General features: G+C 44.4%; 1 protein-coding gene across 1 annotated transcript in view; it reads right to left on the bottom strand.

Moving 5' to 3' along the window:
* Nucleotides 1-12,159, bottom strand: part of LOC101873250 (alpha-2-macroglobulin-like protein 1) — a 39,583-nt gene extending 27,424 nt beyond the window's left edge. The window contains exons 1-15 of the mRNA XM_034063313.1: nucleotides 12,092-12,159; nucleotides 11,277-11,460; nucleotides 10,001-10,030; nucleotides 9,509-9,653; nucleotides 8,849-8,901; nucleotides 8,508-8,528; nucleotides 7,816-7,975; nucleotides 7,148-7,232; nucleotides 6,676-6,787; nucleotides 5,328-5,436; nucleotides 4,400-4,509; nucleotides 3,441-3,605; nucleotides 2,004-2,237; nucleotides 1,113-1,176; nucleotides 485-630 (exon numbers count right to left, since the gene is read on the bottom strand). Coding sequence (XP_033919204.1) covers nucleotides 485-630; nucleotides 1,113-1,176; nucleotides 2,004-2,237; nucleotides 3,441-3,605; nucleotides 4,400-4,509; nucleotides 5,328-5,436; nucleotides 6,676-6,787; nucleotides 7,148-7,232; nucleotides 7,816-7,975; nucleotides 8,508-8,528; nucleotides 8,849-8,901; nucleotides 9,509-9,653; nucleotides 10,001-10,030; nucleotides 11,277-11,460; nucleotides 12,092-12,159 — 1,686 coding nt within the window. The remainder of the gene's footprint in view (nucleotides 1-484; nucleotides 631-1,112; nucleotides 1,177-2,003; nucleotides 2,238-3,440; nucleotides 3,606-4,399; nucleotides 4,510-5,327; nucleotides 5,437-6,675; nucleotides 6,788-7,147; nucleotides 7,233-7,815; nucleotides 7,976-8,507; nucleotides 8,529-8,848; nucleotides 8,902-9,508; nucleotides 9,654-10,000; nucleotides 10,031-11,276; nucleotides 11,461-12,091) is intronic.
* Nucleotides 12,160-12,427: the final 268 nt, after the last annotated feature.

Here is a 12,427-nt window from a genome sequence, read left to right as displayed (position 1 = left end):
GACCTTGTGTCTATTAGATGTCTGGGGAGCAAAGGGAAAGACAGAGAATAAGTTAGGGAAGTGGGCTGAGATGCTGAAACAACCCCTCCTGGAAATCCGTTGGGAAGGCTACAGGGGCTGCAGTGTGTACAGCTCAGCTAGAGTTCCCCTACTACCACACACCTGCCAACCTCTGATCCAGAGCTACCACAGGATCAGATTCAGGCACACTCCTCTATTAGGGAGAACACAGGGAACAGTGGGTTCCCATGTCAGTCATAAGGAATGGGGGAAGAAAACAGAGTTTGAGGGAGCCTGGTTAACTCTTTGGGAAAGGCTTTTCAGTTGGTGTTGGGAAGAAGGTGTTTCCCAGCCAAAAATACTGGGCATCTGGTTTGGCATATACACAGCTTACGCTACTTGGCTGAGGATAAAGCAGGACCAGGAATCAAAACAGGCTACAGTACATCAATGGTGCTATCTCACTCTTTGTGTCTCTACTCACCTTGTGTCTAAAGCATTTTTCTACTTGAAACTCTTCCACATCAGCCACCACCTCTCCATCCAAAAAGACTGCATACAGTAGAAGCTGGATGTCAGGCAGGAAGTCATTGCCAACTGTTAAAGTCAATGAGAAGGAGCCCTCCAGATCTGCATAAGACAGAAGCAAGAAAGAGAGGCAAAGCGAATTAGCTTATTGGGGTTGCATAGAAAATAAGACTCAAAAGAGGCATTAATAATTTCTACCTGCAGATAAGGACATCCCACACAGACGCTATCATAGATTAAACCTAGTTTGGCTCAACTTTAGCAACAATATTTCTCTTCCCTAATGCATAGATAATAGACAAACAGGCAAGCTACACATATTTTATATTTTCTCCATAGCTAGCAGCAAAGTCATAATGTTTAATAGTAGACAAGTTAGACAAGGCAGGAGAAGGACAGTTGCCTAGAAGGACACTGAACTCATATGGGAGGAGATTGTGTTGGTCTAATGAAGTGGAACCACTAAGATCTCATTTCAGTAATTCCCACCTGTGGATAAGAATAAGACCTGCAGAGACTGTCATTGGAGAGAGGTCACAGTATTCTAGGGTGTGTTATGAGGCACTTCATGTGTTTCTACTCACTCTCATGTTGATTGATTGGCACCTGCTTCTCTCCACTGGAAAGGATCTTGCCTTTAGCTATCACCTGAAGAGCAAAGAGAACAGTCTTTCAAAGGTCTGAATTCTGACAGCATGATGAAAGAGGGAGAAGAACAAGAGAAGAGAGAAGGATGTCTGACAAATGTTGTCAGAAGTTCCTCTGACAGGGCATCACCTGTAGAGCATTGCAACAGAGATGGTGATAGTACAGCTGTGAAGAGAACTTGAGAGGTGTTCGTTAGAAAATGAGAAGACATGACTTCTTGCAAATCCAGAGGTGTGTCTGAAGCTAAGAGCAGCTGCAGTGAAATCTGATTTTCACATTAGCAGGATACAGTACTTTTGACCATGTGAATGAGCCCAGATACTAATGATGTCTCAGCCAGGCTGTAGTCACACTTGCTTTGGACTCACTTTCTTGAAAGTGGCCTTCAAGATAACAACATGATAACAGACTTCTGGAGTGCATCAAGGGCCTGTGCAGTTTCAGGCCTTCTCCTGTAAATATACAGGAGGAAGTCAGCTGCCCCAGAGATTGCCTCAGACACAGATGGAGTTCTGGGGCATACCTACAGGGCGGAAAGCAGGATAGTCCTACACTGCCACCCATGTGAATGTAGGGTTAATAGCAGGTACGCCCTCACTCAGGCTTATGTCAAGGCACTTCTAACAAGGCAAAGCAGCTGGGGGCTAGGAGCAGGTCTAGGAACTGGAAAACAGGAGGAGGTTTGGGCAGAACAGAACTCACAAACAGACTTATACTGGCCTGGGAGTACCTTATTCTTTCCTGTCAGTCAGTATGTGTTGTGCAAAACCAGTAAAAAGCCAATAAGCGTGATCTTGCCCTGAGATTCAGCTGTCTTTTGTGCTCACCAAGTAGTAAAAATCAATGTGGTCTACTTCAGAGCCAAGTTTATTCGGGTCAAGGATATAATCCACTTGGACTTTCTGCTCTTGATCACAGGCCATCATATAATTACTGGCTTTGATCTCAAGGAAGCTGTTGCTTTCAGAGTAGAAAGGTTTCAACCAGTGGAAGCTATCTTCAACTTCTGTGTAGCTTTCAGAAGAATCTTCCTCATCTTCATTTCCAAGACTGTAGGTACCCTTTAGCACACAAAACCATGAGTTGGCAATCAGTATCAAGTGATACAAGGAAGCTTGTAAACCCTCTGAAAACACTAAGTTATTACTTGACCTGATGGCAGAGCACACATCTATGAGTTTAAAATATTCTTTTGTTTATATGTCATTTTAAAGCCTGAGACTTTTTCTTACAAAGTTTTGGTGGATTTTCCTACAATCTCATTTTTCTTCCTTTATATTTCCATGAAAACACACCCTACACCAGACTTTAACCCCAGCACAGCACCCCTGTTTTTAACTTACATTTCTGGTCAGATGCCCTGAAGCACAACAGACACCAAACCAGCTTTTGTATGATGAAGCTCCAATTCTGCAGACACTTTAGGGCTTTCTGGACAATAGCCATGGGCCTAGGAACAAAAACTAGAGCCTGCCCTCAGGCTCCCTTGGTAGAGGAATCTACTTCTTAGATTACAAATCTTCAGATCACCAAGTCCTGCCCAACCAAAACTAGGGAACCTCACCCTGAATAGAGGGAGGTCTATGGGAAAAACATCTGGAACAATAGTTCCAGTCTCTGAGAAATGAATGGCAACAGGAGATCGTAGTACTTGGGAATTAATCCCATATCAGCTGCAGGAATGCAGTTAGTGGGAAGATGGGTGCACTACCAGGCTGGTGACAATGAGCTCCAGGTGTGGGAGCAGAAGCTGTGAGGAGAAACAGCCAAGTACTTCAAAGTCAGCTGTTGAACGGAGATCAAATGTAGCTACTTGCCAAGCTCAGCCTGAACAAGGTATGCACTGCTGCAGAGCAATAGCACCCACTAGAAGTGGAGTTCAACAGAGACAGTTGTGCTGAGCCACCTCCTGCATGTCCTAGGGTAGAGAAAGGGGAAGTTCCCTCAGAGGAAGTATTCAAATTAGCAGATGTTTTTAGCAGAGCCAAGGGAAGGTGACGGGGAATAGAGAAGTTTAGGATCATAATTCAGCTCAGGACAGCAGATCACCTTTGGTGACCATTTGTCTGAAATGTCACAGCACAACCTCCAGTTTCCCTGGGTAGATAGCACTGGGGAGTAATTCAAGATGCTTCTACAGATATAGCCAAATGAGATTAGGAGCAAGAGGAGTGTGCTCCAAAGTCCTCAGATTTATTCTATTTTCTATCCCTTTCCTCAGTCTATCATCACTTTATCCTCCTTTTTCTATGGCAAATGCTCACCCTCAGAGAAACCATTGTGCTGTTCCAGCTGGTGGTATCCAGTGAGAAGTGGGCTTCCCCATTCTCATCTGTGATGAATGTCAGGTGTGTCTCCACATCATTGACATCAACTATTAGATAGACTGTTTCATTTCTGAGGGGAGACTTGTCACTGTGGCAGAGCATCTGCAAAGAAGGGGAAGAAGTTAACATCCCACAGTGCCACATTCTGAGCCACTGCCAGTGCTTAATATTGTTTCTATCACTGGTCTTTCTCGGGCCTTCTAGCTTCCAGACAGGTTGGAAGGATCCAAACAAAGTGCAGTAAGTACACAAAACCAACAATATGCAGCTGTTCCGGACTAGAAATAAAAGGTAGTGCAGCCAAAGGAGGCTCCTAGGTATTTTGGGGAAAAGGTGATTCCTTCACATCCTGAGCTTTTTCATGGACAATACTGCAGGATCCTTGACAATCAGAAAGAGTCTTGTCTTCAGCAACTTAACTGTCTGTTCCTTGCCCTTCTTCATGCTGAGGTTAGTACTGGCTCAGGTAAGAGTGTTTCTAGCCCCACTGGGACAGCATTCCTAGCATCATTCAGGGGACCATGAGTCAGAAAGGAGTGTCTAAAGCAATACACAAGACATTAGTGATTTCTGCCAAGGTACCATGAGCATTTGTCTGAAGGGAATGTTGTTTCCCTACTGATGCCACCCCATTCCATATGCCTTTTATTGCACAGACTATTTTCAGGAACTACTCTTGAGGAATCCTCCAGAGACTGCAGCTGACCCCAAAATTCCCATCCAGGGAATAAACTAGGTTAGCATAGGGAGAAGAAATTGCTTCTAAAGGAGGCTTCACTCATGTTTGCAGGGTACCAGCAGAATAATGCTTACTTTCTTGGAGGTAGTTGCTTTCTGCCTACAGAAGATTAGATCTATGATGTATTCTCAGGAGATTAGAGATCCATGGGTGTTACCTTCCCTGTGTATGGTAGTCCATGTTTGTAGAATGAATGGAGATTGATAAACTCTATAGACTTCATCCTTGTCGCTATAGGAATTCTAGTAATTTCCATAGTCTCTGCTCCTGGGTGGAGAGATGAGAAATCTGTTAAACCCTAGCAGTGCTCTTAGGGAAGCAGAAGACAAGAAAATGCTTCAACATTACTTACAACATCTACAGATTCTAAATTTAGGAGAGAAAATACATTTTTCCAGGATGTAATTCCCTCAGCCTTTCTGGGCACCCTGCTTCATGACATGACACACTCTACCCTTTAAGTGCTTATTTCTCTTTATTGAAAATAAACTAGATGACTGTTTAGTCACATGCAGCTACATGGTAGATGCCTAAAAATGGCCTGAAAGACCCCACTCACAGTATGGCAGTTTGAACAGCGGCCACCTCCAATGGCCAGAGCTAGTTGCACATTAACACTGATACTGAAAACCTACCTCCTTATAGTCAATACTGTGTCAGACAAAAAGGGAGCAGAATGGCATTCCTTACAGCAGGAGCGTGCCTAATCAGCCCTGCCTCAGGCTTAGGAAAAGAGAGGGTAAGAGAGAGTGGGTAGGGACTACCTGTCAAGATGGTACACTACAATTAGCAAGAACTACAATGACTTATTGCAGGCTTTTCCATAGCTAGTGGGTGCTTCTCAACTGGCTGAAGAACACTTTGGTGTCCAGTCAACACTAAAAAGCTAAGTTATATATGTGGTAGTGGAGAGGATTAGGAAATCTCATAATAACAGATGGAAGAGGTACTGGAATAGAGACCATCATCATGCCACAGGACTTGGGAACCCTCAAGTTACTTTTTTAAAAATTAATTCAACTACCACAGAAAGGCTAAAACCAAAGAAGTTGCTTTCAAGGAAGAGAACACAGATTCTCCACTACCTGTTCCATCTTCCACCATTTTTCCTATTGCAATTATGTGACTGTCAGTTTTATTTATTTCCAGATTCTCTGTCTTCACTGTAAAAGTAGTGCAGCCGTTCTTGTTTGTCTGCAGAAAGAGAGATTTGAACAGAGAAAGTGCATGGTGTGGAGGAAGATAAGCTCTCCCACAGATGCTGGGCAATCCAAAAGAAGTGTTTCCAAATACTTGTGGAAGAGATGGAAGTTCAAAAACCCATTATGGATGGACACCTTAGCCAGAGAACAAAAGCAACATGCTTGGATTAAATAGTCACCCAAAAAAGTGGCAGACAAAAATGCTTCATTCAAATCACATAAGGGTTAATTATGTCACAGACAAACTCAGGAGACTGGATTAAGCTGAAAGAGTGTGGGTGTCTCTACCTGAGGTAAAGGTAACTTTCTCCCTGAAAGTATACAGCGCTGATGAACAAAGCCTGTCAGCATGGCTTTCCTGCCAAGACCATCTCTGTGACGTGGGCATATTAAACAGACTGCCAGAGTTTTGCCAGGCATTAAAGCAGAGGCTGGGTACAGCCAGTCTGCCAGAGAGGGGAGGCGGATAAACTATTTCTAGTTGTGCCTAGTGAAGTTTCCACAGAACCTCGCAGGGCCTCTTACATGTAAGGTGAGAGGGAGCTGCCATTCAGTTGGTGTTTTGCACAGCTAAGACTGTACAGCATTCCAGCTGGAGATATTTTGCTGCTGGACGCATTTTAAAAGATCCAGCTGGATTTGTCTATTCTGGCTTGTTGCTGGCTGGTCTGACATTTAGAAATATCTTCTTGTGACTTTCAGGCTGAAAGAGCTGCATCTGAAAGCCATGGGTAAAATCAAGCATGGAGCTTAACCACAAGCATATAAGGAACACAAATGTGCAGATAGTGTAACCAACACTGCATATAATCTCAGAAAGGACACAAGCAAATTTAAAATGATCCATTAACTCCATCGATACAAAAAGAAACTGGGCATTAACCACAGATCATTTGATGATCTGATACTGGTGTTTATTGGTGGAAATTATCACAGAGCTGAATAGACCAGTGATCTGATTGCATACAATATGATACTGTCCCATGGGGAAAGGCAGTAGATGTCATTACTTACATAGATCTTACACCTTCTCCTGAAATACTGAATCAAATATGGACAGCTAGAGCAGTAATTTGGGTCACAGGAAGAAGAATCAATGGTCTGATCAGGTTTAGCAAGTGGGAAGGCACCAGACTAGATGTTGGTGCACATCAGATATGTCTTGGGCAGGTTAAGGGGACAGACATACATGCCCAGCAGGTAATACCTTCCACTCTATTTGTTCACCTACCCTGCTGTTTTGCTTCCTCTTCTCAGCAGTTGATAAACCTTCTTCCAGGAACTGGGATAATAAGATAAAATTAATTTCTATTTTCCCTTGAACGGGCTTCCCATAGGTATACCTGTGTTAAAGAGGAGAAACATTTACCTGAAGACCGGACACTTCAGCAGAAATATTGATCCCACTGTTACCTGGGGAAAGTGGAGCCTGAGGCAGCTTTGTACCACGTTTGCTCAGGAACTTCAGCTCATTCCTTAAAATCAGTTTGCATCCCTCTCCACCCACTATACCCAGCATCCTTGGTGTCTTTCACAGTAAATGACCAGGTGCAAGAATGAATGCATTTCAGAGAGTGATCTGTATCCCTCAACCACAGGGTAATACAAGGATATTATACTGGAAAGCCATTTGTCAGCTATGGGCAATCTGGAGGTGACTATGGAGTCAAAGACCAGAGATCACAAAGGTGCTATGTACTCACTTGCCACAGACCTTCAGCTGAAATTCCTCATTTGCTGTAGTGATAAATGGAGGGTGTTCAATCTTTATTTGAAATTTTTTCAGCACTGCATAGAAGAGAGGAAGATGAGGATAGAGTCAAAAAAGCAATACTGAGCATGGACACTACAAGTTTGGTTATAGCAGCAGTCAAGATAGGGGGAAAGACATTAATGCATCACCATGCAGCAATAGCTATTACTGCCTTCAGTGACACCACCCTTTACTTGCTACTATAACTGCACATGGGTCTGCTTTCTACTCCAGCTCAGTCAAGCAAAAACATTTTAAATGGCACAGGGTTTCTTCCATACCTACATTACTATAACTAAATGAGACTAGTACATGATGCCTCTTCCTACTGTAGCAGCTGACTGGAGGACATAGTAAACCTGGCTTAGAAGAGGGTGACAATGAGCAGCAGAAAGTGCTCATCAGAGGGCCCAGCCACAGCTAGAATAAGATGTCAGACCACAGCTCTCTTTTGTAACCTGTGCAATTGCAGAACCTCCAACCCATCACAGATGGGTGCACAGACCTCAGTCTGCTGTTCTCCCAGGGGAAAAGGTCTGATGAACACAGCCACATCGCCATGCTCTCTTCTTTAGCTACCCGCACTGCTTTCCTCTCACCTCTGTTGTCAAGTCTTACCATATTCTTCAACACTGAAGGTTTTTTTAGCCATGTATTGTTGCACTGAGATGGTATACTTCCCAAGGGGTACTTCAGAGGCCAGTGGAAAAGACAGATCCACAATGCCATGTCTTGATTCAGCATTCAGCCATTCAGCAATACGGTTATGCTCAGGATCCTATTTGGGAAAGGATGCTCACAGCCACCATGTCACACTGGCAGGAACCTGGCAGGTCCAGCCATAATCAGGCACAAGAAGGTACTACGAGGGCTTACCCTTGATAGAGTAGAGAGGATGCCAGAGCACCAGGAAAGATTCCTCCTCCCCCCTCCAGTATCCTTTTACTGAACTTTTGAATTGGAAAGGCTGCCAAGAACTGCAAAGCTACTAGGAAATGGTAATGCCAAAACACTGTGGTCTGTGCTGCATCTACTGACCACTTAGCCTTGTGCTTTGTGCTCTGTGCAGACAAGTTGTTCGGCAAAGGTCCATTACTGTCCTGCCTCTAGCTCAACTGTATGCATTACAGAGATGCTGGTTTCAATTCAGAAACCAGGCTGAGCAGGTGGAAAAGACTTCAGCTGAACCTGAACCATAGCCATGACCTTGTGAGGTTACAATTTTAGCACAACTCTGTCCAGGAATGAAAAAGTAGAAGAGACAGTGGAAGAGACAGACATCTCCCTTTGGCCAATTCCTTGTCACTTACCTGCAGCCATATCTGGGAATACTGTAAAATCAAGAGAAACACAAGTTAAGTTTTATACAGAGCAAAACACATCCACGTGAATCAGTATTAACAACACTGCCTGACATGGGGCCTGACCAGAAATTTCCACTCTATGCAGACCCCAGACTAGGTCTCCTTCCCCCTCTGTGCAGGCTTACACTGCAGTCTGTCTCCAAGGAACCAGTGGATGAGTGGCTTCCCTTCAAAGGTAATTTGTTCCTATGGTTTAACAATCATGAGGAGAGATGTCTCTTTCACGAGCCTCTCAATGTGTCTCATGCTGAGGCTCCTACTTCTAGGAAGCACAAGGTGATACTCACATTATTTTTAATGACCTTAAGGTCCTCATTGAAGTTCACAATTCGAAATCTCACTGTAGATACAAAGAAAAGGATAGTAAAGCATTCTGGCTGCAATATGCACAAATCTGCTTCTCATTTTCTGTGCTCCAGTATTCATGTCTCTCTGTTTACCTCAGAGGTATTCAGGTCTTTCCCCAGACAGTCCTCCCAACAGAGAGAACTCTGGGAGGTTTACATGCAGCTGTGGGCTATAGAAGCTCACTGTCTTTACCTGGAAAAACTACAGTGATGTGTTGAAGAGTGGGGTTGGTCTGTCTGCAGACTGTTCATGTTGTAAAGACTGTGAAGTAACTATTTGTATTTCTAGAGCTTGGCTTTACCTTCAAAAAACAGTAAAAGGTTGTCCAGTGTCCTGGACAGTTATGGCTTTTCTTTTATGTCTCACTAGAGATACTTTACCAAAACACCTGGGAGCAGCAGGCTGGGCATTTGGTGCAGCATCGCTTGGAGAGGAACATCCTGACTCATTTTGTTCCTGGAAAAATCTGGTAGTAGACATCTGCTTTCTTCCATCTCCAACAAGTTTAACTTGCTGCACTCAGTGAAATCTTCTCCCCAGATGCAGCTGTTACTTTGACCCTTCCCTCCCCATTTTTACATGCCACTTCTTTGCCTTACCTGTTTCTCCAGGTTTGTATAAGTCCTTATCTGTCTCTACTAGAATTACATTCTTCTGGGGCTTGACCAGAACCTTCTTGCGACCCTCAAAGATCACATTTTCCCCACTGCGGATCAGGACATGGAGAAAAACCACCTTCTCTGGCTGTCAGGTTAAAATAACAAACTGCCTAAGAATACAAGCAGCTTGAAGGAGAAACAAAGGCACCTGTCCTACCAAATTTTCCAGCTCCCCTCTTCTTTCTTCTCCTCCTTTGATGTAGCTCTTTTCCCTAGTCTTAGTCTTCTCTGTGCTCCCCAGCTTCCTCATTCTCTTTTTTCTGACTTTCTCCTTGTCATGTTGCCTCTTCCCACATTTCTTTCTCCCCTTTATTATCTTTCCCACCCTCCTTCTCCAACATTAATATGGTTCAAGTGCAGGAAAGGCTGAAGCTTTCTAGTTGGTAAGATGAGAGGCAGGCAAGAGACATGTCTTACATGTGATGTGTAGACATCTCTTTTCCTGGGAATGAATTCTGGCACCTAGGTTGATTGACACAAGAAATGGAAAACAAACTCATCAGAGACTTTGCATCTTATTGCAGATGTGACACATCACCTCAATGTTAAAAAATCTCTGAACTTCAAAGTCCAAATTCAACTGTATGACTCTGTCTCTAACACACTTAACATTATAGGGAAAAGAAGAAGCTACTGCCTGTCTCTTGTTCATAAACCTAAGAATGAACCAACTGACATGTCATTCTCCCAATTCACATAAATGTGAGATTTTTATGAAACCAAGAAAAACCATAAGGAATCTGGAGCTGACCAAGACAGTAACAAGACATGAGACACTGATCAGGCAAAAATGGGACAGTATCAGAAAGACCAAGCTCACCAGAAGAAAGGTTCTTTTTGCTAATGACAGATTTCCTTGGCTTTCTAGAGCCAGGAGTTGCTTTTTCCGAAGGGCTGGCACCAAACAGTTAATCATTGTCTTTTTGATGCAAGAACCAGAAGTGACTACAGTGATTCCTTGAGTTCTGGTGAATCTGCAGGACAATCAGGGCATAGGCACAGGGACTTTGTGCAGTGCTGAGGCAGACAGGGACAGCTCACAGAGTGTCAGCACCAGCTACATCTCCATGGCTCTCCAGAAATATAACCGAAGATCCTGCAGCTGTGCCCTAGCCTCAGTGTGTCTAGTTAAGCTAACTAGAGCAGCAATATTGAAATGACAGAAACTCATTATCCCAAGAAATACCCAGATTGCCTGAGTGAAATTTGATTAATTCAGTGGGCTCAGTGCCATTAGCACCCATCACAGCTAACTTAAAGCAAGCTCAATATCTATGCAGGCTGCAACTATACCTTACTATATAGATGCAGCTTTAGAGCAGAATGGTCCTTTTGGAGCTGGGCGTGCAGGCTTCTGAGGAAGTGAGGATGAAAAGAATGTGTTCCCAATGCATTGGCTTATGCTGTGATATGAGAGTATTTATAGGGGCTAAGCACTAAGTAAATTGAAAGTAAATTCCAACAGGCTTAAAGTAGGATGAAATGGACTGATACAGATCAAAAGAATAGGGTTTCATCTACACATGAAAGATTTCCCACTTTTCTAGGTTCCAGGACACTGATGTATTTTGCATGGCAATACATTTAACCTGCTTGCAAGCCATGGCAAAGCAAAAAACAGTGTACCCAGGGACTCAGAGAAGTGCTGGGCTCATGACTGAAGTGAGGGAGCACCCACTGTCAAATCAGCTGCCACAGCTATACTCACCTGGAAGGTGATGCACTGGAAAGTGCCTGGCTTCTCCACATCCCGTTCCACCAGTGTGTGGTTCTGGGTTGACACCTGCAATGTGATAGCCAGGTGGACAGCCTCAGTCAGGGAGCTGAAGTGAATGCAGAGCTTCTCCTCTTGGGAATAGTGAATAACAGCAGGGAACACCACCATAAAATGACTAGAAGAGAGCAGATGATGTTCAAAAACAATTCAGAGGCTGAGGTGGACAGGCCAGAATCCATCTCTGCTGCTTTCATGAAGAGGTATACCAAGGATCAGAAATACCTTGAGGCCTGCAGCCAAGGAACTACATTGCAGCTCCCTTTCCAGAAAGAAGCAGCATGCCAAACGTGGAACTAGAATGCTCCTGATATCTGCCTGCTACCACCTTGCCATCAGCCAGGACACAGCTGCCCAGTGTACAATAGTCCAATTGCAAGTACACAGAGCAAGGCCGTGTGAAGAATGAAGCCAAAGACTCAGTGTCCTGGGCATAAAGCTTCAGTCATCCCACCAGATTTCACCCCCACCAGCATAGGATGAACAGAGGCAAAACTTGTGCCTCCTGTGGCTTTGAGGTGTGTGCAGTGCAGTGCCTGCCAAGCAAACTCCAGGGACTTCACCTGCAATGGTGCTCGATGCCCAGCACTCCAGTGGGACTCAGCCTGAGCTGCTTCTGCTCAGCCTCCCTGAGAACAGGGCCCCACTGTTCAGCTCTGTGATGCTAAACAGTGCAACATCTCAGCACCACCCTTCAATGACAGTCCCTTCCACCAAGCCCCCCCAAAATCAAAAGGAGATAATCTCACGTTTCCACGCTTGCTGCAGCTGCGACTGGGAACAGGGTCAGGGCTAAAAGGAGTGTTGGTGCTCCCATAGCTTGGGCTGGGACAAACAGCTCACAAGATCCACACAGGAGAAGTGCCTGTATTGATGGGTTGGAGCTATCCTAAATATCCCCTCATATGCTCCTACGTTCAAAAAGGGGGAGGAGCTGATATACGGAGCTCGTATGTCTTCCAGGCTAATGACATTAGCTAATATTTACTTGCCTCCACCACCAGCAGAGTGAAGGCCAAACAGCACAGTTCTCCACCCACATCTGCATTCAGATGGGGTGCCAGAGCATGGAGACATGTGGGGTG

Source organism: Melopsittacus undulatus, chromosome 5 (assembly GCF_012275295.1).
Source record: "Melopsittacus undulatus isolate bMelUnd1 chromosome 5, bMelUnd1.mat.Z, whole genome shotgun sequence".
In the NCBI taxonomy this organism is placed as follows: domain Eukaryota; kingdom Metazoa; phylum Chordata; class Aves; order Psittaciformes; family Psittaculidae; genus Melopsittacus; species Melopsittacus undulatus.
Note: the sequence above shows the minus strand (reverse complement) of the source record. Positions and strands in the feature narration are given on the sequence as shown.